The 25,230-nt window shown below is 32.5% G+C and overlaps 1 protein-coding gene across 1 annotated transcript in view; it reads right to left on the bottom strand.

Moving 5' to 3' along the window:
* The window catches only part of LOC135842355 (uncharacterized), a 380,985-nt gene that overhangs the window by 29,372 nt on the left and 326,383 nt on the right, over positions 1 to 25,230 (bottom strand). The window contains exon 6 of the mRNA XM_065359776.1: positions 11,889 to 12,067. Coding sequence (XP_065215848.1) covers positions 11,889 to 12,067 — 179 coding nt within the window. The remainder of the gene's footprint in view (positions 1 to 11,888; positions 12,068 to 25,230) is intronic.

Below are 25,230 nucleotides of genomic sequence, written 5' to 3'. Positions count from 1 at the left end.
GGGGGGTTTCTCAAAAACGGGGGGGTCTGGGGGTCTGAAACTTTCGTGACGGAAGGTGCTCAAGGGTACCAACCTTCCATGCAAATATCAACCCTGAAGCTCTCGGGGGCAAATTCGCCATACTTATCCACCTATAGCCTTTGATCAAACTTGATCAAGATGAATATCTTTATCATAGAGAAATTTTTTCAGTGAAACAGAAGTTCATAACTTTTATCTAGTTTTATGCAATTCTATAAAATTGGATAAAATAAAAGTATAACAAATCAACTAAGTGATGCATACTTTGATCAATTTTGATATATTTTTATAAAAGTTGATCAAACAATACATAAATTTCAAGAATGCATTACATCCAACTCTATAAAACTTTATACTACTTTATCAACTTTTACAAATCTTTATAAAATCACATCAAACTTTTTGTGTTGTACTACATCAAACTTCATCAAACTTTATCAACTTTCACCAATTTTGATAAAATTTAATAAAACTTTGTGTGTTTACTACATCAAACTTTATCAATTTTTACCAATTTTTATAAAATTGAATAAAACTTCATGTGTATATTTCATCAAATTTCATCAAACTTCATAAAACTTTATCAATTTTTATGGATTTTTATGAAATTATAGAAAACTTTACATTCACAGTTGAAATCCACTGAATCTAATCAGATATAATTTTATAAACATTGATGAATTCTACAAAACTTGATCAAATTTTTCATCCAATTTGATCAAATAAGATCAAATTCGATAAATTTTTATTGAATTTTATCGAATCATTTTCCCATGGCGCGCGCGCTATTATTGACAACATCTAAGAAAACTTGACAAAGAATTTGAAAAACATGACAAACGTTGAAAAACTTCAACAAAAAACATAAAAATTGACACAATTTTGAAAAATATTACACAATTTTGAAAAAAATTACACAATTTTGAAAAAAAATTACACAATTTTGAAAAAAATTACACAATCTTGTGAAAATTGATACAACTTTGAAATAGATGACAGAATTTTGAAAAAATTGACACATCTTTGAAAAAATTGCACCATTTTGAAAAAATTGCACAATTTTGTAAAAATTGACACAATTTTGAAAAATTTTACACACTTTGGAAAAAGTTGCACATTTTTGAAAGAATTGACACAGTTTTGAGAAAACTGACAAGATTTTAAGCAAATTGACACAATTTTGAAAAAAAAACTGCACAATTTTGCAAAAAAACCGCACACTTTTGCAAAAAAAACTGCATAATTTTTAAAAAAATTGTCACAATTTAAAAAATGGCACAATCTCAAAATATTTATTGACACAATTTCAAAAAATTGACACAGTTTTGAGAAAATTGACACATTGATACAATTGTGAGAAACTTGACACAATTGTGAAAAATTGACACAATTTTGAAAAAATTGACACAATTTTGAAAAAATTGACACAATTTTGAAAAAATTGACACAATTTTGAAAAAATTGACACAATTTTGAGAAAATTAATACAGTTGTGAGAAAATAGTCACATTGACACAATTTTGAAAAAAGTTGACAATATTTTTAGAAAAAAATTGACAAAATTTTGAAAAATCTGGCATAATTTTGAAAAAAATGACACAAATTTTGGAAATTTGACTAACTTTGAAAATGTTTTAATCAAACATGAAAAAATTGACACACTTTTGAGGAAAATGACACAATTGAGTTACAAATTGCACAATTTTGAGAATGTGGCACAATTTTGGGAAATTGACGTAATTTTGAAAAAACTGAGTTACCGAATTTCGTTCGAAAAAAAAGAAACAAATTTAATACAAGTTAACAAAGGTTTAAAAAAATTGAGAAAATTTGGAAAAGTTTTACAAAGAGTTAAATAAATTGACAAAATTTTGAAACAAATTGATGTAATTTTGATAAACTTTACAGAGTTTTGAAAAAATTGACAAAAATTCGAGTAAATTGATAAATTTTGAAAAAGTTTTTTAAAAAACATGAAAAAGGTAACCCAATTTTGAAAAAGTTGATCGACCAAATTTCAAAATAATACTATTTGATAAAGTTGACAAAATTTTCAATAAATTGACAAACTTTGAAAAACGTTTGAAATAATATGAAAATGTTGACGAAAAATGGATTGGTTTTAATTTTCAAAAAAGTGTCAGAAATCAAAAAATCAAATTCAGCATTAGAAATTTTGATTTGATTGTTGCAGCTGTTCAAAGACTCTGAGCTCAAATTATCGATTTTATTTTTCGATACAACTCTCCTGACCTTCTTCTAGCGCTCCCTCCCTAACATGATCAAAATACTAAAACAAAAGAAATGAAAAATGACGATTGATGTGTAGTTTTGTACATCTTCAGGGGTATTGATTTCAAAATTCTGATTTTATGTTTTAGATAATGTGACTATGCTCTTTAATGTCCCCCCATCTCTTCCTTGCCAAATTTTGGATTTTTTTTGTAAAAAATAAAATAAAAATTTGTCCAACTACCTAGTTGATTTTTGGATTACTTTCTTAGAGAAATGTTCGATCGTGTTTTTTTTTCTAAAACGAGTCTGGTGAGTGTAATAATACCTACCCAATATCCATCTTATCTATTTCATTTGATGAGCACTGAAATTTTTTAAAGATTTTATCTCCACAGATGTCTATACCTATAATCGTACAAGATTCCTAAACCTTTAATGAGAGATGATGATGAATTATTTTGATTAAAATTCTCGTCGAAATTATTTATGTAGGGCACGATTACACAATATTAAAAAATTTAATGGATAATAATGTTCAAATTCAATGATATGTTCAGTAAAATTTTTCAATCTACTTTATAGCAGATTGAAAAGCTTCTGCGTTTTGAAATTACGAGTGATTATTTTACATATGTAGGTACACACATTGAATATCAAATAACGTAATATTGGACATCATTCAGATACTGCTAAGTAACGATTGATAGATAAATCAGAAGCAAGAATTTAGATTGGAATTGAAATTTTTATGAGAAATCTGATAACATTTCGTTGATAACACTTTACTCTGTTACAGACTCAAGATGTAGGTAATAATTAGTGATCTCTGTATCAGTACCAGTAAAAAATTTGTTCCATGAAGTAGCAAGTTCGGGTTCTTCAACTATAGTTTCTAACGTTTCGTTGTTTTTCATGACCAGAAATGAGAAAACAAACCAAATATTATGAAGAATGTATGAAATCGAAACAGGATGCAGTACCTAATCAAAAATATCTACAGAATTGAAAGTGCCATAGAAGAAAAAAACATCTATAGACTCGTGAGTTCAGCAGATTACAAAATGTATGGATTCGTGACGCCCACACAAGTACTTTGCATAGATCTATAGGTTTATAATAGTTTTGTCGATTTTCGAAAGTGTCAAATTTTATGTGTAACTAGAAGATTTTATACCTGATATCATCTGCCATTTAAACATTCGTTTTTTTAAAACAGATACCTACCTACATACTTTAATTACATGTCTTTCATTTCAATTGTTTATCATTTCATGTTTTCATCGATTTTTATAGTGTGATCAGTACCAGAGATGGACATAGCGAAGTTTCATTGAAATCAAAATTAATTATTTCAAGTGTCAAATAAAATAAATGCACTGGCTAAAAACCGGTTTCGGTTTCATTTTTAAAAAAATTGTCGACCTAAACTCTAAGTTTCTAATTTTTGACCTACTTCTTGAAATCAATTCCTGATGCCATTTTACCCCCCCCCCAAATGAAGGAAGCTGTTCGCTAAAATTGAAAAAAATTATATTCCCATTCGAGAAATATATTACTGGGATAAGCCTAATGAAAAATTGTTTTTCCGGTACAAAAATTACTAAATTTTTTGCCTCTCTTTTAAAAAATTTCCCAAGAGGAAAAATTTTCCTTCGTTGGAAAATTATCTCAGTCATTTAATATGTTTGCGGAAAATTTTCAAAAACTGTATACTGCCTCTTATACTAGGTATTTTAATGCTGACTACACAATAGTAAATAAAATGTTCATTATTTTCCAAAACATTAACGAAGCAATTGGATGTATTTATCTTTAAATTTGAACTCGTTCTAATCCTTTTCGAATTATAATAATTGCGCGAGTTAAGTTTCGTTGCTAAATTAAGTTGCAGATTAGTATTTATGCTAAGGCTTAATTCAACGGATGGATGAAAAAACAGAGAAAGCAAGGAAAACGAAGAAAAGAGATGCAAAATGTTTCTCAAGTATACTTTATTCTCCTTTTGTGGTATAGAGGAAAAAATGAAGCAACCTCTTGAAAAAACGATGAATGGAAAACACAAAATTTCCACTATCTATTATAGGTACAAAAAACGCTTCGAAAAATGCCTAAATGAAATGATAAATCTTCAAAATATAGGAATAAATCCTTATTCTTAACAATTGTAAAAAGATACCATTTCAATAAGAAATAAAATTAAAATCGATTTCAAAAAAAAATGTATTGATTACAGAAAATATGCGAGTAGGTCTACTTTGCTTATTTATAATTTTGGCAAGACTGAAGAATTTGGGGAGGAAAAAATGATACGGAAAAAGGAGTTTTATTTCACGAAGGCTACCAAGATGTGAGGTTAATAAACGTTAACATAGACAGCTTAAAACTTCACAAGAGATTTTTTGCAATAGAGGTTTTATCTTGTCATTTTTCAAAGCTCAAGTATGCCGCTACATATAGTTTTTTTTCACTATCTTTTTTTTCTTTTGGAAGGAAACCAATGGGAAAAAAAGCACAAAAGATTGGTAAAAGTACATAAGGGAATATAATAGAGTTAAGATTTTTTTTTATTACGTTAAAGCGCCGAAACACGGATTTCTTTTTGACAAAATCTCTAATTAAATTTTGGTCATCTCGCGTCGAAGTTTCGAAGATTTATATCACTAATGCTGATTCTCGCTCTCGCCAGCGAAATAATCTTATTAGGTACTTTGAAAGATATTTTTTTCTCTTTTTTTTGATGCGGAAAAATACCATTGAACTGACGACGTGAGAAAAGTAGGTCGTAAAAAAATCACTAGGACTGATTTTCACTCACATTTTTATAACAAAAGTCTTAAGAAATTAGTACAAGAGCTTTTAACTTACATTTGTGACTTGGTATTCGAATGGTTTATACTGTTCAAGTGCTTAAACAAGAAGAAAAATAAATCTCGTCGCGAAACATTATAAATTTTTGAAGTGATAAAACGGTATAACAAAAGTTAGACATGTTAGAGGTAAAGCGGATAATCTGTCAAAGTTTTATTTCAATAACTTTTGTTGTTTATGATACGCGAGTAGTTGGTTACGCCAAAGTTTTTCTACAAGAGATAAATCACAAATCATGAGCTTTTTCAAAAAAACAAGTATTTTTCTCGCCACTTTTTGTGACAACTGAGCGGTTTAAAAACCGAGTAGTTTAGATGAAAATCCTCTTAAATTGTTCTCGATAGTTGAGCTAACAATTCGCGAATGATTTTTCTTGTATCGGATGTGATGTATTAATTTCGAAAAATGTTTGAGCTATTATTGGGTGTTTTAGGAAATAAAAATGTCATTTTTTACGGTTGGAATTTTTTTTCAAGTGAAAATTTAGATCGAGATTTCTAATTTTGGGGTGAAAATAGCAGAAATTTTTGGACATAGGGCTAAATTTGATATCTAATTCCCTATCTGTCTCATTTTTTCCTTCCGAAATATGTATCTTTATTTTTCTTCCAATTTCACCACTTTCATCCCCTTCAATTTGTTTTTCACATCTTGCAACGAAATATTATATGCAGTTCTCTCTAAGTTCACGTACACGTGTGTTTTGAAAATTTGCATAACTCGTTCCTACGGGGTACATATATTTTCTCCAATTCGCACCTTACCATACACGGTGTCGGGATATGCGTTTTATGCTTATGAAATTGCATAACCGTTTTTTTCCTAACGATGATTGAGAAAATATTCTTGTTAGTATTTTTTTTCCTTGAGGGAAGAAACTGACGTTGCGTAAGGGGATGAAATACATTATTTCTTGTACTCGTATGTAGTTTGCCATTGCCTTAGAAACATAACAAATTGGTTCTTTTGGTTTTTTTTTTTTTTTTTTTTTTTTTTTTTTTAGTTGAATCTTTTAAGAAGAAATGCTGTTGTGAAGTGTGCTATGACTGGAAACCTCTCAAGGTATCGGTCTCCGATTTGAACAGGAGCGAGATGTTTGTAAAACGCACGGTCTGAACCCCCCACCCCCCTCAAAACAAAATTCCAGCTGCCCAAATTGATTTGTCGATTTTTCGCAATTTTTTCAAAAAAATACATATTTTTTCAGAAACAATGAAAAAAGTTAATCTTGAAACTAACATTGATTCCCTCGAACCAAATTTTGCCATTTTCAGTCATTCTGATGACTTTAGAGTGATTTTTCAAAAAATTTAAAAGTCCAAAAAACATGGAAAATAATTTTGATGGCTAAAAATCGAATTAAAGGTTTATTCCCAACCTATTTGAAGTGTTTATCTTCATTTGAGCTGATTTCCAGGCTGGCTAAACTAATTCTAACGCATTTTGGCAACATTTTAAAAATTTTGGAGAAATCTGAAATCACGCTGGATGCTTTAGGATTGCTCGAAATGACGGAATTCGGATTCGGGAAATTGTTCTTAGACGAGAAAAAGTCATTCGTGCGAATAAAAAAATTCCCTCATTAATGAACAACTTTTGATATTTTGAGTTTTTTCTTTCTAAATGCATATGTACCTACCTTCCTACCTACTTATTCTGGTCACAAAAACGAGCTCCATGAGCTCAATTTGAGATTGTGCCAAGGTTTCAAAAAACTCGTTAAATGGATCCAGAATTAGACAAAACTTCATTTGTAGACGCTCAGGTTGATTTTAACTCTTCTGGGGAAATTTTGAAATTCTGAAAAAATTGAAAATCACGCTGAAGGCTTTGAAATGACTCGAAGTGGTGATTTTTGATTTGAAGAACTGGTTTCAGACGTGATAAAGTAACTTCTGCAAGTTTTAAAAATTTCTTCGCGAAGATAAAATTTTTGGTGAGTATAATTTTGTGATCATGATCTTTCACGTGCAGTGATTACCTCTTAAAATATTAAAAAAAGTGTAATTTCTCATTTTTTTCTTCAAATATTATTAAATGATTTTATGCAACTACAATCTACTAAGGGGAATCATAAGATCTGACAAGATCTGATCAGACTCAGTCAAATCGAAGTTTTGACTGGATTGGATCTATTCAAGACCGATCAGATTCATTGAGGGACACCTGAACCAGATCAGAACAGTTCTAGATAAGATCTTGTCATTCTCCTGATAAAAATTAGATTTGTTCAGACCTGATCAGATCCAATAACATATCGCACCTCGGGAGTAATAAGGTCACATCTCAAAAAAGTTACATTTTACAGGAGAGTGATTTTCTTTTTTTAAAAAACTTCACTCATTATTTTTATCAACTTATAATTAATTGTGAGGAATGAATAGCACCTCATTTTAAAGATCTGGTATCCTACCTTCATTTAGCATAAGAACACTTTGAAAAATAAAATCTGAAAGAGGAAATATTTCAATGTTTGGAAAACATTTTGAGTTATAACCTTTCATTAAAGTTGATGTGGAGGCGGAAGGAAGCGTCCAAAAAAATTTCATGTTACCAAAGTTGTAGAGAATTAAATTTCCAATCGACATAATGTCGTTAGTTTTTTTCTAGAATGCTTAGTTTTTGAGTTTTTCTCAAAAAACTAAAATTTCATTATATGTGCAAATTCATTTTTCTGAAAAGTGATCAATTTAAAAAAAAATTTCCATTTGGTACAAACCAATAAAAAATGCACTCCTTGTGACTATTTCTAACTGACAAACATTCAAAACAATCAAAACTATTTGTTAAGACTTTGTATGTACAAAATTTGCTCAAAAAAGTAGAGTTTTTTGAGATGTACCCTTATAACTCCAAACAATTTGCAATGTTGTTGAGATTTTGAGTTAGGCCATTTGCGTTTTTTACAAGATCTAGATGATGTACCCAACTCAAAGTGTAATTTTTGGTTGAGGGGGGTCATACAAACCCCAAAAATGCAAAAACATCAAAATCAATTTTTTTTGAGATGTGACCTTATTACTCCCGAGGTGCGATATATGTGATCGGATCTGACCAGTAGCCAGATTTGGCCGGACATATCTGATCAGGACTCATCAGATCTAATCATTTCTCCTGATATCTGATCTAAACTGTGATCTAACCAAATCTGTTTAGTTCTGATCAGGTTTAAATCGATCCAGGAAATGTCCAGATCTGATCTGATCTGATCCGATCATTATCGGCTGGGAACTCTTTTTGAAACATGCAAAGGATATCTATGAGAATAACCCAGGAAAAAGTGATTGAATCTGATCAGATCTGATCAAATCCGGACATTCCATAATTTAATTTGATATGATCAGACGAGGTTAGATCAAAGTTATGATCGGGATTGAATCTTATCATCAGATCCGGACATTTTCTGGATTCATTTTTAGACCTGATAAGACCATGACCAGATCAAATCAGATATGGTGGGATTTTATTTTTGATCACTGATCAGATTTCGAGAGAAATGACGTAATTTGATCAGGTCTGATTAGAGCTGGTCAGGGCTGATCCGGTTTAAATGGATCCAGGAAATGTCCGAATCTGACGATAAGATTCAATCTCAATCATAATTTTGATCTAACCTAGTCTGATCAGATCAACTTGATTTATTGAATCGGATATTCGGATTTGATCAGATCTGATCAGATTCAATCACTTTTTCCGAGGTTGTTCTCATAGATATTGTTCACATGTTTCAAACAGAGTTCCCAGTGGAGGCAGTGGATAATGATCGGATCAGATCAGATCAGATCGTATCTGGACATTTCCTAGATTGATTTAAACCTGATCAGACCTAATCAAATTTAGTTAATAGTTTTGATCGGATATCGGGAGAAATGATTGGATCTGATCAGATTTGTTCAAATCCGATTCAATAATTCAGTTTGATCTGATCAGACGAGGTTAGATCAAAAATTATGATCAAGATTGAATCTAATCATCAGATCCGGACATTTCCTGGATCTATATTTTTTAAACCGGATCAGAAATGGCCAGTTCTAATCAAATCTGGTTGGATCAATTTTCTGATCGGATTTTGAGAGAAATGACGAGTTTAGATTAAGTCTGATCAGATCTGAATAGATTCAATCTTGATCAGACCAGATCTTCTCTGAATAAGGTGATCTAATCTGAAGATTTGGGATTACCTCTGTTTCAATTCGATTTTTGACCAGATCGGATTGTCTATAGATCTGCTCAGACCCACTCAGATTCAATCATTTTTCCTGGGATCTTCTCAGATTCAATCAGATCGAAGTTTTAATCAGATTAGATCTGATTGGACCTGTATTTGAACCCATTTAAACATCTAAACTGATGAAGTAATTATCAAGCAGGTGAATGAGTACCTACGAATAGGTATACTTATAATTAGATCTGATCCCATCTGAACAGATCTGATCCTATCGAAACTTGGATCCCAGAGCTAAGTGGATCTGATCAGAGCCAAAACTTTGATCTGGCCAGAACAGATTTGATCCGGTCAAGTGAAATTTGTAGATCCATGGAATGTCCAAATATGTTCATTAATAAATAATTTTCTACTGGGCATCCACAGAGAAATACGAAATACCAAGATCTACTTAAATCTAATCAGACTTGATCACTCCTACTTGAACATTTGGGTGGATTGTAAAAGAAAAAAATGTCAAGGGATTTCGATCAAATTCCGTAGATATCTTTATACTTATTATTATTCAGTTGAAAGTCACCCAGAAAATTTTCTAGCTATGGAGGTATATGCTCCTGGAAGAAAGATATAAGTCCTCAAAGGGGGGATATTTTCGAAAAAATCTTGGCTTTTTCGCTCTAACTCTCCCCCTCCCTCCCTATCTTTACAATTATCAAATCGCTTACTTATAGTTCTGTGGCAAACTGTAAGTAAGCAGCAAATTATGATAAAGCTTTGAAATTTGGTGTAATGAACAAGGACACCAAAAGAAAATTTTTAAGCCCGAGAGGCAATCGCCAAATCCCATAGGAGGGGAATGGGGGTGATTTGGGGGGAGAGTTCAACCCCCCATTTTTCCAAATGGAGCTAACGGGGCGATATTGGTGTCAATTCCACATGATTGAACCCCGCTGAGTTCGAAAATACCATTACTTTTAAAATCTGAGGAAGAGGCATGCCTCAAATTTGAGATTTTCTGAGTAAAGTTTTTGCATTTTTCTCAAAAATACCCCAAAATAAAATTACAGTTTTTCAACCCTAGACGACACGCTGACCTTCCATCGACATTTTTATGATCATTTTCGGATTCTACAGGTCAATTACAATGCGAATCAACCATTAATACTTTTGCATACCTCTACTCTGGGTGTACAGAGGGGTCTACATATAAAGGGGTCGTGTTTTGAAACTTTTTTCTTCTCAAATATCTCGCTTTAATTTACACAAGACATCTGAAGATATTATTTCTGAAACTTGGGAAATATTTTGGAACGCAGTGGTGCCAATTTTTCAAATAATTTTTTCCAATTTCAAAAAACCATAGAAAAATTAGTCAACTTTTTGGCTATTTTGCTCGATGTTTTGAAATTGGCAACAATGACCAAGAAATTGACATCGCAGCGTTCCAAAATATTTTCCCAATTTTAGAAATATGATATCTTTCTATAATTTGGCTCAATTCAGGCGAAATATTTGGAAAGAAAAAATGTTCAAAACACAAATTTACCCAGAAATAAGTGATTTGAAAATCTTAAACTGCTCAGTGGAACCCAAAAAGTGGTCTTGGATTTTGACAGAAAAGACCCAGGTCGATGCAAAATCTCAAATACCATTTTTTGGAAGTGGGCATTCTCCCCCCCCCCCAACAGGTTACGTGGAGGTTAGAGCGAAAAACCATAGATTTCTTCAAAAATGTCGCCTCTTTGAGGACATATCTTGCTTCCAGGAGCACCTCGACAGCTGAAATTTTTTCTGAGTGACTTTTAATTCAAAATGAAGTTACTATACACTGAATAAGGTCAAAATCCCCTGACTTTTTCTTTTGAGATCCACCTCAATGTGTATGCCAATTAACTTTAAGTTTAGGTAAGTAGGTACTTCAACTTTTTAAAATTCAAAATAATTTTTTTTCATTTGTCCCATTGTTCCATTAAAACTTCCATTTATCTCATCGCTATCGTAACAAATCCTACATTATTTTTTTCTTTTTCTCTATTGCTTTTTTTTCTTCTTCACTAAAGATAATATAAAAATCAGAATAAAGTTTTCAACTTCATCGTTAATAAACATTTCAATCATGTATCAGTGTAGTTTTAAGTTTACAATAAATGAGAATTACGACGAAGAAGGAATCGGTTCGTTGTTATTCCCCTTCATCAAATACTCGTACAACGAAGAAACAAAATTATTTTTTAAAAGTAAAATGTTATTTGCGCTTTCGTTTGAAAAGAAATCAATCTTTCTGCGTCAACTGCTTGATTTTTAATTAATTTTTGAAAATGGCGAATATTCCCCTTTCTATAAACACAATCAAGGTAGGTACCTACGTAATATAAATTGAAATCATCCTTTTTTTTCTGTTTTTATTCGTAACTCAGTAAACCTTTGTCAAATGTCAGATATGTTCTATCTATAGGTACCTATTGCTAATTCAAACAATATTTCATTGATGAAAATTTCGAGTTTCGAGTTGACTGACTCAAGTATGTATAAATATTTTAATATCGATTATGAAAAAAAAAATATAATATAATAGGCCTATATATTTTTTAGTACTCACCCTAAAGCTAACTGATGCCAATGTCCATCAGCAATGGCAGCAGGTATGGCAACACTTTGGGTACCATTTGGTGTTGATTGTATCAGTCTAATGACATCTGGTCCATCCAGATTCAACGATAAATACGTACTGGGCTGACTTCTCGACCTTAAACTAAATATCGTACCTTCGGTTCGAACCTGCAAATCAAACCAAAAAAACAACAAAAATAAACAAAAATTCAAACTTTTCCACTCAAATGAAAATTTTAAATTTAAAACGCGAACAATTCAACGCATATAGATAATACTCGTGCGTTTTCATTACGAAAAGAAAAAAAAAACATTCTCGAGAGTTTGAAGAAATACGTTGGTTGGTTCTAACGAAAGTAAAACTCTTCTCTACCCTTCGAAGAGAAACTTTTTACACAGTTTGAATTTGTTGGCGAAGTTTGTTTTTGCGCGAGTTCTTAATTGCCTGCTGTATATTTTTTTTCTTCCCTCATCTTATTGTTTCCAAAACACACGGATGAGAGACATAGACACAGAGGCATGAGGCGATGTAATTTTGAATCAGGTTAGACCGATGAATGATCGGATACAATTAATAGAGTAAGTTAAATTGGATAAGATAGCGAGTTTTGCCCGAAGCTGCAACTTGGCTCGCGGTATACTCGTATAGTTTGGTTGACTCGGCATTATGAGAAATAAATTTACCGAGAAATGGAATTCCATCGGAATAGCTCGAATGATTGGAAATTCACTTTGGTATGTTGAAAGTTTCCAGTTTGGCCATTTTGATATTCGTCGAGAGTGAGAAGAAATGCTTCTCGTGCTATACGTACACTTATAGTATGTAGTATGTTGAGGATATACTACGACGTGAGGTTGTCGTTAAAAATTCATAGCAATAGGGGTACGTATCAAGTAGTTCGGTTTAAGTGGTACTTGTTCATTTATGATGCGGTTTTTACCATTTCAAATTCGCTACTATCGCGCATAATTAGCCCAACTAGATTAAAAATTAGACAGCTGTTGCGAACTAGCTCGAATTTTCCTCTATACCAGATCTCAAAACGACGAAGAAACCTAAACCGATATACAGAGCTGAAAACATAAGGCTAAATGTATAGAGAGAAATACTCGTCGTCGAGCTACAAATAAAAACACCAAGAACGCGAGTATAACAAAAAGATAAAATAAATAAATAAATAAAAAGTTTATCGTCCCTGGTTTCTCTCGCGAGTAACACAAGATCGCTGGCTGCTTTTTTTTATGCATACGAGCGAAATGTTATTTAAGAATATTTTGGCTGCGGAATTCTCTCGCTAAAGTTGAATTTATGGCGAATAAAGGTGTTGATAAGGGGTGTATTCTATGTCACCGAATAATATACACATTTTAGCTGCTAGTTTTTAGGTTATTTTTTCACGCTTTGACCAGCAAAGGGGCCAAAGAGAGGAGTTTACACACTTTCATCTCACCCCTCACCTCTCTCACAGGTTTTCCACCATTATGCCAAGCGGCATGGTTTTTTTTTCTTTTTTTGGAAAAAAGTCGCGCACACGATACGAAGTGCTCTATATGTTTTCCTTACGAGTATTCTCGAATAAATCGTAACTATTATCTAAGGGAGCTTCTTCTTATCTCGGACAATGTTCTGAATATTAAAACGAATGGCTTAGATCTGCTCCATTCTACTACTATATACCTTCTGTTATTTCTCCTTCTTCTTCTTGTTCTTCTTCGTTTTCGTCTCATCGTCGTCCAAGAGAGATTCTCATATATACATCGTATATACGCTCACGTTTACGTAATTTATTTACCCCGACTACACAGTGTTTAGAAATAGCCAATTTTACTTACATCATGCCAACGATAGCGAAAAATTTCCTCCAAGGTTGTGAAAAACACACTAAATTAGAGAGACTTGATTTGCGCATTTTTATACCCATACCCAAATCGATCCGAACAGAACTCCGAAGCCGCAATATTCTCGAGATTTAATCGTTAATTAGCTTCGGATAAGGTGGAAATGAGTGTAGAATTTTTACATCGTTGGTTCTCGACTACTTAGGTCGGTAGTACGTTTTTGCTTACCTACTTATTCGCGAATTCGTGTTTCCTTGTTAGCAGATTAGCTTCATTAAGAATTCTAAAGAGAATGCTGCTCCAAGTTGCACAAGATAAGCGGATTTTTAACTATGCATTTGTTCTTATTATATTTTTTTATGCTGAGATTTTCAGCTCTCTTTGCAGGCTTAGGTGGATATGCCAACGTCAAGAGGGCGAATTGAAATACTCGACGGCGTAATGGGTTTTATTTGGATTGTATTTTGTAAATTGTTTCGCAGTGTTTAGCAAAGTAGATGGTAATTAGGTATTTCTAATTGACGATGAGGTAAACAGGGCTTGAGATGGGAAAATACAGTTTTTGAAGATTGCATATGATGCAGTTTTCGGATATTTTTTTCTTATCTTTCGTTATAATCTCAATTTTTTTTGTTTTTCTCAAAATTGATGAATTTGAGGGGGCACTGAAGGGTCGAGTCCAAAAAATATGAGCATATTTGAACTCAGCGTCCTTGAGTTAGTAGAAATCGACATGTCACACTACACTTCGACCATCTAATTTTGGGGGGAGGGGTAAATCGGGGGTGAGAGGCGTAGAGGGTGGAGATGGGCTCGAAAGGGTCGGATCGAAGGAATGATTCGATGCTTGGAATTAATGCATTTGAATTAGCAACAATCAATATAGGCCATTCGATTTTGATTTTTTTTTTAATTTTTAATTTTTATCAAATTTGGGGAGGGTTTTGAGTGATATTTCATTGATAATGGAAATTTTACTGATATCACAGAGGAGAGGAAGTAAAAAATCGGAATGAAATCGAAGGAACCTGCTCCAGCTTCGACTTAAATTAATAGGTACCTACAGAACGAATGAGCTGCATCAATTCGTATTTACGGCAAACTGGTTAGGCAATTTTATTAACATATACAAATTCGTTCACATTTTTAAGGCGACAGAGTTCCCAAAACAGATGATCGTCATATTGTAGTTTTATTTCAAGTTGATGATAAGAACTAGAAATACACAGAAGAGGTGCTCGGACCTTCAAATAACCGGATGAAAATTCCTTTCCTCCAGATCCACTCCCAGAAGATCATACCTACCAGATGGGCTGATTTATTTTAGAATTTTTTCAATATGGATTCGCATACTTGTATACGCCTTCAAAGCACTGTTTTCAATCATGATGATTTCAAGTTTTAAAATTCTTTTTAGCCCCCAGGATCTCTTGAAAGTCCCCACCCCCCATTTTAAGAAAATTTAAAAAACTTGAAAAATTTGTGTGACATGGCTGCATGACTTAAGAATAGTTATATATTTTTCGGAGGCACTGATTTTAAATTTCAGCTCACTTCTTTGGCTCGAGTGCTCTGGGCTTCTCAATAAATTCCTTTTCCCTTAATTAAAATTCAAGATGGCTAGAGGAACTCGTCATGCGATTGAGAGAAAGGGGAAGGGGGAGGAGTAAAAAATATTTTTAATTTATTTGAAAGTGAAACAGTGAAGATTTTTAGTGATTCTCCCATGATGAGATTTTTTTGAATATTTTTGATATGAGAGCGAAAAGGGTAGGGGGAGGAGTAAAAAAGATTTTAAGTTTACTTGAAAGTGAGACAGTGAAGTTTTTTTGAGTCATTCTACAACGATTCGTCGTTTTATGAACGAATCGTTCGCGAACGAATAAACTCGAATTTCTGTTAATAGCTTGTTAAGGCAAGTTGTATGATCTAATTATTGATCTGGATTGATTAATAATTGATGATTCATTCATTCGCAAATCATTTTTTCGCCACTCATCAGTGAATCATTCACGAACGAAACATCAAAAATTCTTATGGATGAAAATGATAAGGTGAAATTTCGCCACGTTCTTTTTTACTGGATTTGATTTTTTCAGTAGTGATTCAGTCGTTCTCGAATTATTTATTGATTTTGAGCAAATCGGTCGCCAACGAATTGAGTCGAGTTTTTTTCGACAGAAAATTGAAACCGTCAAAGTTTCGTTATATCTTCTTCACCTAGTTCGATTTTTTGATGATTCATTCGTTCTCGAACGATTTTTTTCTGTGATCAAATCTTTTTTTGCGAACAAATCACTCAGAATTTTTATTTATGGATTAAAGATCGTCAAGTTTTGTCGGCGATCATTTGGAACAAAATCGTTCGCTAACAAATTGAGCCAAATTTGTGAAAAAACCAAAAAGATAAAACTGACATGTTTTATCATGTTATTTTTTCCTGATGAGTAGATTTTTCAATTTTTCCTGCGAGAAAATCGTTCACGAACGAATCATTCATAATTTTCGTTGAGGTTCTAGATTCAAAAAATAATGCAAAGTTGTGCCTGGTTGGTGACGTATTATTTATCTGATTTGATTTTCCAAGTGATTCAGTCGTTCTTGATTGATTTGTTCACTTTGAGCAAATCATTCGCGAACGAATTTAGACCAGTTTTTGACCATAAAGGTACAAAATTAAATCTATCAAGCGTCGTTATTTCATTAATGCCAAATTTGATTTTTCAATGATTCATTCGTTCGCGAACGATTTCTTCTCCTTTGAGCAAGTCGTTCGTGAACGAATCATTTACGATTTTTGTTGAGGTTCTAGATAAATAAAATGTACCTAAAGTTGTGCTTGGTTGGAGGCATGGGTATTATCTGATCCTATTTTTCAAGTGATTCAGTCGTTCTCGATTGATTTGTTCATTTTAAACAAATCGTTCGCGAACGAATTTAGTCCAGTTTTGACCACAAAGGCACGAAATTAAATCTATCAAGCGTCGTTATTTCATTTCCGCCAAATTTGATTTTGTGATGATTCATTCGTTCGCGAACGATTTTCTCTCCTTTGAGCAAATCGTTCGTGAACGAATCATTTACAATTTTTATATGTACCTAAAGTTGTGCCTGGTTGGAGACATAGGTATAATTTTATTTTCCAAGTGATTCAGTCGTTCTCGATTGATTTGTTCATTTTAAGCAAATCGTTCGCGAACGAATTTAGTCCAGTTTTGACCACAACAAAGGCACAAAATTAAATATATCAAGTGTTGTTATGTCATTCCTATCAAATTTGATTTTTCTGTGACTCATTCGTTCGCGAACGACTTTCTCTTCAGTGAGCAAATCGTTCGCGAACGATTCATTCACAATTTTTGTTGAGATTCTAGATTTTAAAAACGTCAAGTTGTGCCTGGTTGGTAACGTATTATCTGATTTGATTTTCAAGTGATTCAGTCGTTCTCGACTGATTTGTTCATTTTAAGCAAATCGTTCGCGAACGAATTGGGCCTAATTTTTGCACAGAATTAAATTTGTCAAATAGCGTCGTTTATATGTCATATTTATCAAATTTGATTTTTCGGTGATTCATTCGTACGCGAACGATTTGCTCAAAGTGGAAAAATCGTTCGCGAACGAATCATCGACAACTTTTGTTGAATTTCTAGATTTTAAAAATGTTAAGTTGTGTCAGTGTGCCTGGTTGATGACGCACAGTGGGCCCGGCTGTGAGCACCCTCAAAACGCCTGAAATTCAAAAACTTACAATGAATCCTAAAACAATGGTACAGTGATATCCTCCCTTATGTTTTTGGGGTCGCAGAATACGAATTTGACAATATTTTTTTTGTAGGGGTGAGGGATGAGGAGGTGAGGGGGTGGAAACTTCAAAATTTGACGATATTGATGTGTGATATGTCGAAATGTATGTTTTTGAGGGTGTAGATCACGAATCTGACAATATTTTTTTCGTAGGAGTGAATGGTGGGGGGTGAAGGGGTAAAAACGGTGAAAAATTCAAAATTTGACTATATAATGATGTGTGATATGACGAAATGTACCAAGTATGAATAATTCAACTGAAAGTAAGTACTTTTCATCAATTTACCCAATTTTAGTTTTTGTAAAGTAATTATAGAGGCATAATTTATGTTAAAATCTCGTTTTTTGCCCACTCTGTTGCATAAATTGGAATAGAACAAATTTTTGCACGTAGATGCACGGGAAATTCCAGTGGCTGGTAATACTTAAGATAGTGTATTTCAAGATGTTAACTGCCATTTTTGCTCCAAAGTGCTCCGGTGACCTCCATGGTCGATTATAGTGAAAAATCTTGGTGAATTTCGTTAAAATGTTACAAATTTTCTCTTACTGGGACTTAAACGGCTTCCCAACAGAAAATTCTTCATCCCCCACCCTTCACCTCTTCTACACCTTAGAAAACGTACATTTTGACATATCACACATCATTATAGTCAAATTTTGAATTTTTCACTGTTTGTACCCCCTTCGCCCCCCACCATTCGCCCATACGAAAAAAATATTGTCAGATTCGTGATCTACACCTTCAAAAACATACATTTAGACATATCACACTTCATTATTGTCAAATTTTGAATTTTTCACCCCCTTCATCCCCCACTATTCACCCCTACGAAAAAAATATTGCAAAATTCGTGATCTACAACCTAGAAAACATACATTTCGACATATCACACATCAATATTGTCATATTTTGAAGTTTCCACCCCCCTCACCTCCTCATCCCCCACCCCTACAAAAAAAATATTGTCAAATTCGTATTCTGCGACCCCAAAAACATAAGGGAGGATGTCACTCTACCATTGTTTTAGGATTCATTGTAAGTTTTTGAATTTCAGGCGTTTTGAGGGTGCTCACAGCCCACTGTGTGACGTATTATCTGGTTTGATTTTCAAGTGATTCAGTCGTTCTCGACTGATTTGTTCATTTTAAGCAAATCGTTCGCGAACGAATTCAGTCCATTTTTCGCACAGAATTGAATCTGTCAAAAATAGCGTTGTTATGTCATCTTCATCAAATTTGATTTTTCGGTGATTCATTCGTTCGCGAACGATTTTTCCACTTTGAGCAAATCGTTCGCGAACGAATCATCTACAACTTTTGTTGAAGTTCTAGATTTAAAAAAATGTAATGTTGTGCCTGGTTGGTGACGTATTATCTGGTTTGATTTTCAAGTGATTCAGTCGTTCTCCATTGATTTGATTTTGTTTGTTTTAAACAAATCATTCGCGAACGAATTCAGTCCAGTTTTTGACCTCAGAGCCACAGAATTAGATCTATTAAGGGTCTCTGTGCCATTCCTACCAAATTTGATTTTTCGGTGATTCATACGTTCGCGAACGATTTCTGATCGTTTGAGCGAATCATTCGCGAACGAATCACTCATAATCTTTGTTGAAGGTTGAAGAATATTACATCTTGTGTGGTAGATTGAAAATTATATGACTCAATGTTCAAGTGATTCAGTCGGTTTCGATTGATATTTGATTTGTTCGTTCTGAGCGAATCATTCGCGAATGAATTGATTTCAGTTCTGAATAATAGGACTGAAATTGCCTAATTTCATACTGTCATTTTTGCCGCACTTGATTTAACAGTGATTAACTCATTCGCGAATGATTTTTTTCTCAGCTGAGCAAATCGTTCGCGAATGAATCACTTTCAGTTTTCATTGGCTGATTCAAGAGCGTCTAGTTTTCTCGTCAAATGTATTATCCGAATTGATTTGCAACTGATTCGGTCGTTCTCGAATGATTCGTCGTTTTCAAGCCAATCGTTCGCGAACGAATCAACTCAAATTTTTGTCGATATGATTCGTAATGTCAAGTTTTATGGTCTAATTTTTCATCTAATTTGATAAATTGGTGATTCATTAGGTCACGATTGATTGATTTTTCGCCTCTAGTCAAATCGTTCGCGAATGAATCATCTTTAGTTCTTTATAATGAATTTGAAAACAGGCCATCACGATTCGTCAACAAAACAGAGAAAAAATTCACAAAATGTTCAACGTTCATGCTACGAGTACAAAAATTGCGCCAAATATCGAAAACTTTTTCTAAAATTGGTCGTAAAATTATCAATCATTGTGAAAAAAATAATGATTAATGATAATAAAAATCTTCTGAATGATTTTGATTCCGTGAATTCGATTACGACAATGAAAAAAAATTTTAATCAGATAAAGCATCGAATAAATTTATCCAATTTTCATCCAAATTCCTCTACAATTAGTCGACTTCCTATTATAAGCTTTATTTCAACGATATGTAAAAAAATTAATATTTCAACATGATCCTCACTCGTACGTAGGCAGACAAGGCTCAAACCCCCCTCCACTTTCCCTTCACCTTCACAAAGAAATACCTCACGACGACCCAGCTCACGCGATTATTTCGCGAAGGCGTAAGAAAAAGAAATATTTATTAGGAAGTGCTGCGATAGAAAATTTAACTAACGTTCGCACGTTGTTATACAGTTTGAAAATTAATTTATTCGACATTAATAAACGACGAAAACATTAGCGTAGTAGAACAACATGCGACTTATTTTTCCTGCCTCGAGCACCGTGCTCCAGTCAGCATCAGCTTCATCGACAACGCAACGACAAAAGAAAAGCCTATTATCTGTTATGAAAGGATTTAAATTGTCATTGATTTCTTTAATTTTTTTCTCTTCTTTCGCGAATAAGTTACAAGGAAATTTATTAATAATATGAAGAAATTGGTATCTCGAAGTAGTTATCTTTTTTTTTTCGTTCAATTTTTTTTCTCATTTTGCTAACTACCTACCTACTTGTGCCTATACCTACTTTATAAGAAGATTTATATTATATCGCAGATGAGGTTTTTGCTGTTCGTAAGGTTGAATTTTTTTTACTCTGTTTGAGCGCGATATTTGCTCGATTAAATGTAGAATTTGGATTTAGAGGATACGAGTCTGAAAGTATTATTTGTAAGCTTTTTCATTGGAATTAATTTAAAAAGGTTTTACGTCTATTTATAAATCATTTGTTAGAAAGGTAATTTTGTGTTTTGCGAGAGTAACGAGAGAGTCTCATTTTACTACGAAATTTACTTCTGCGTGTAAGGTATACTCCCTACTATATCTATAATGTACAAAGGCAAAGGTAATTTTTATAATTTACCGAGGCACGAATCGAGTCAACAAATTACACACACAGAAGCACCTATATACCTATCTCAACCTACGCAATTAGGTATAAAAATGGCTATTAAAGTTTATCGAAATTCTAGAATTGTTCAATTTCAGCATGTTTTTTTAATAACCGAAATGCGAATTTAATAAAACTATTATCGTTTTATTCGCGCAACGATATAAATGAGGCATCAGGTGTACCGTAGTGTTAAAATTATCTTTTTTAAAAGCACCACTTGTACGATGGCGTAGCCTGTTTTTTTTCTTTCAGTGTCAAAATACACGAGCGTTTTTCTTTTATCGTGTTGCTAAACTGCGTACATTTTTACGAGTGTAACGCGATTGTAAAAATTTAACCATTTTAATGGGTCATGTAAGAGTGAGCCCCCAGTTAAAGGACAACCGTTTCCAAATCGTCCGGCTAAATTTGAAATTCAGCCGGCATATGGGTCTGCACACAGCGTAATGAGCAGCAGACAAAAATAAGTTTTAATAAAAGCCACACCGTGTGTACTAAAAAATAACAACCCGAAAACTCTCGGCGCAATAATTTGGAAATATTTTGGAAATTTGCTAATGCGCATTTCATTATAGCCACGAAAGCCCGACGAAGTGATACGATGAGGTGCGAGAATTATCACGTAACCGAGCTGTTTTTTGCTAGCACGTTATCTACGTAAAATGGTGTAATTTTGTGATAAAATATTAATTAGCATGCTCTGTGTAGAACTAGGCTACCTATACGTGAAATTCAACTCGCGTTGATTGTATGTATACCTAATCGTATAAGTTTGAATGTGTTTACTTTTTTGAGGCTTTTATACGCTCTGTTGTTGGGGTTTCACGTGTTAATACGAGTAAAAAGTAAAGTAAACGAGGATTCTTGAAATAATTAAATCGTTCTTGGATAATGAAGATATAAACGTGTATAACTTAATTTTTTATTTAGGGCTCATTTCATGTCAAATCAACCCGGTTTTTCGGTTTGGATTCTTCAATTTTGCTAATTTTTGGAGGGTTTCATCTAACTCACCTTAAAAAAGGTGGGGTGACATTTTTTTTTCAACAATTGAAATTTCTCGTTAAATCCTCAAATGTGGAGTTTCTTAAATTTGCTTCAGACGAGAAAATCCAGTTTTTGCGTTTTAATAAAGAAGATATTAAAAAAGCATGATACCTTACGTAGTTTCAAAAATATTCATGAGAAATGTCAAAAGTTCAGAAAAAAAACAAGAATATGAGAATCTTGAAAAATTTATTTGAAATAATAGCAGAATAATTCATTCAGAATTATCAGAATCAGGTAATACAAAAGAAATCAAGTTGAAATCGTGTTGAAAAAATTCATTTGAAATCATAAAACAATAAGCTAAATGGAATAAAATTGACTAAAAGTGTCAATTGGATATTCAAAAAGTTGACAAAACGTGTCAATTATTCAAAAAATTGACAAGTGTCAGTTTTCAGAAAAGTTGTCTAAAAATTTCAACTATTCAAAACGTTAACAAAACGTGTCAATTATTCAAAAAATTGTCAAAAAGTGTCCGTTTCTGGAAAAGTTGACTAAAAGTGTCAATTAGATATTCAAAAAGATGACAAAATGTGTCAACATTCAAAAAATTGGCAAGTGTCAGTTTTCAGAAAAGTTGTCTAAAAGTGTCAATTATTCAACAAGTTGACAAAATGTATCAATTATTCAAAAAATTGACAAAAAAGTGTCAGTTTTTGGTAAAGTTGACTAAAAGTGTCAATTAGATATTCAAAAAGTTGACCAAATGCGTCAATTATTCAAAAAATTGAAAAGTGTCAGTTTTCAGACAAGTTGTCTAAAAGTGTCAACTGTTCAAAAAGTTGACAAAATGTGACAATATTATCAACTTTTTGAATATCCTAATGACACTTTTAGTCAACTTTTCCAAAAACTGACACTTTTTGACAATTTTTTGAATAATATTGACACATTTTGTCAACTTTTTGAACAGTTGACACTTTTAGACAACTTTTCTGAAAACTGACACTTGTCAATTTTTTGAATAATTGACGCATTTGGTTAACTTTTTGAATATCTAATTGACACTTTTAGTCAACTTTACCAAAAACTGACACTTTTTAGTCAATTTTTTGAATAATTGACACATTTTGTCAACTTGTTGAATAATTGACACTTTTAGACAACTTTTCTGAAAACTGACACTTGTCAATTTTTTGAATAATTGACACATTTTGTCAACTTTTTGAATATTTAATTGACTCTTTTAGTCAACTTTTCCAGAAACTGACACTTTTTGACAATTTTTTGAATAATTGACACGTTTTGTTAACGTTTTGAATAGTTGAAATTTTTAGACAAAAAAAAAGAAACACCAGAATTCACCATTAAAAAAAGTTGAATAAAATTTCAAAAAATACATTGAAAAATTGCCATAAAAACTGAAAAAAAAATCAAAGAATTTTGGGAGAAATAAAATTTGACAAAGATAAGATTTTAATAAATCAATATTTTTAAAAAATAGGACTTTTTTAAACGAACTTTGAAACAAAAAGACAACTTTTTTAGGCACACAAGCTGAAAATCAAAGCTTTATGAACGTTTTGACAAAAAAGCACAAATTTTTCAAAAATTTTAATAAAAATTACCACCATTAATTTGATCACTTTCATCAAAAAACTACCTACTCCCTAAAAATTTTGGGAAAAAATTTCAACTTTTTTGCAACTTTCTGAAAGGGATTTTTTTACAATTTTGACAAAAACTGGATTTTTTGAGCAATCTTGGTAAGAACAGGATAGTTTGACAGTTTTGGCAAAAGATGGTCCCTTTTTGACCATTTTCACAACAATGGACACTATCACAATTGCGCCACAAATTGACCCTTTTTTGACTGCTTTGCCAAAAATTGACGCTTTTTAAATTTTCCCCCCAAAAATTGGCACTTTTCGTCAACTTTTTAACTAATTGACAATTTCAGACAACTTTTTCAGAAACTGACACATTTTGTCAATTTTTTGAATAATTGACTTATTTTGCCAACTTTTTGAATAATCTGACACTTTTAGTCAACTTTTACAAAAACTGATACTTTTTGTGAATTTTTTGAATAATTGTACATTTTGTCAACTTTTTGAATAATTGACACTTTTAGTAAACTTTTCCAAAATCTGACCTTTTTTTGTCGGTTTTTTGAATAATTGACACATTTTGTCAACTTTTTGAATATCTGATTGACACTTTTTGTCAGCTCTTTAAAAACTGACACTTTGAAATCTTTTTGAATAATTCACACTTTTAGTCAACGTTTTCAACAACTGACACATTTTGTCAATTTTTTGAATATATAATTGACACATTTAGTCAACTTCTCCCAAAAATTCACACTTTATTGTAAATTTTTTGAATGATTGACACATTTTGTCAACTTTTTGAATAGGTAATTGACAATTTTAGACAACTTTTCTGAAAACTGACACTTTTTGTCAATTTTCTGAATGATTGACACATTTTGTCAACTTTTTGAATAATTGACACTTTTAGACAACTTTTCTGAAAACTGACACTTATCAATTTTTTGAATAATTGACACATTTTGTCAACTTTTTGAATAATTGACACATTTTGTCAACTTTTTGAATAGTTGACACTTTTAGACAACTTTTCTGAAAACTGACACGCGTCAATTTTTTGAATAATTGACACTTTTAGTCAACTTTTCCAAAAACAGACACTTTTTTGTCAATTTTTTGAATAATTGACACTTTTAGTCAACTTTTTGAATAATTGACACTTTGAAGACAACTTTTCCATGGACTGACACTTTTGTCAATTTTTTGAATATCTGATTGACACTTTTTGTCAGCTTTTCCAAAAACTGACCCTTTATGAAATCGTTTTGAATAATTGACACAGTTAAGTTTTTGAATAATTGACACATGTAGTTAACCCTTAAAGACCCAGGCTAATCCTGAGATGTTGTGTGAAAATGCTTTCAATTTCCTGAATTAGATCATCACAAACATCACTTTAACCCACAGTTTGCCCCCCAGTCCCTTAAAGCCGTCTCGTAAAAGCCGTACCAATTTATTTAATTTTCCTTGAAAACCGAGAAAGCAAAAACCCCAATGAGGTCAATCATGGAACTGAATGATATAGTATCATTAGGTGTACTGAATGAGTGAAAGCATATCCCCAATGAACACCCCACCCCTTTTTGGGGGGCAAATTTTCAAAAAAGTTGGGATAAAAAAATTGGACCCATGCTCCATTTTTGGATAAACATATTGATGGTAGACCCTTCACAAAATGAAATCAT

The sequence above is a fragment of the Planococcus citri genome, chromosome 4 (genome assembly GCF_950023065.1).
Source record: "Planococcus citri chromosome 4, ihPlaCitr1.1, whole genome shotgun sequence".
Taxonomy (NCBI): domain Eukaryota; kingdom Metazoa; phylum Arthropoda; class Insecta; order Hemiptera; family Pseudococcidae; genus Planococcus; species Planococcus citri.
This window is presented reverse-complemented; position numbering and strand designations above follow the sequence as displayed.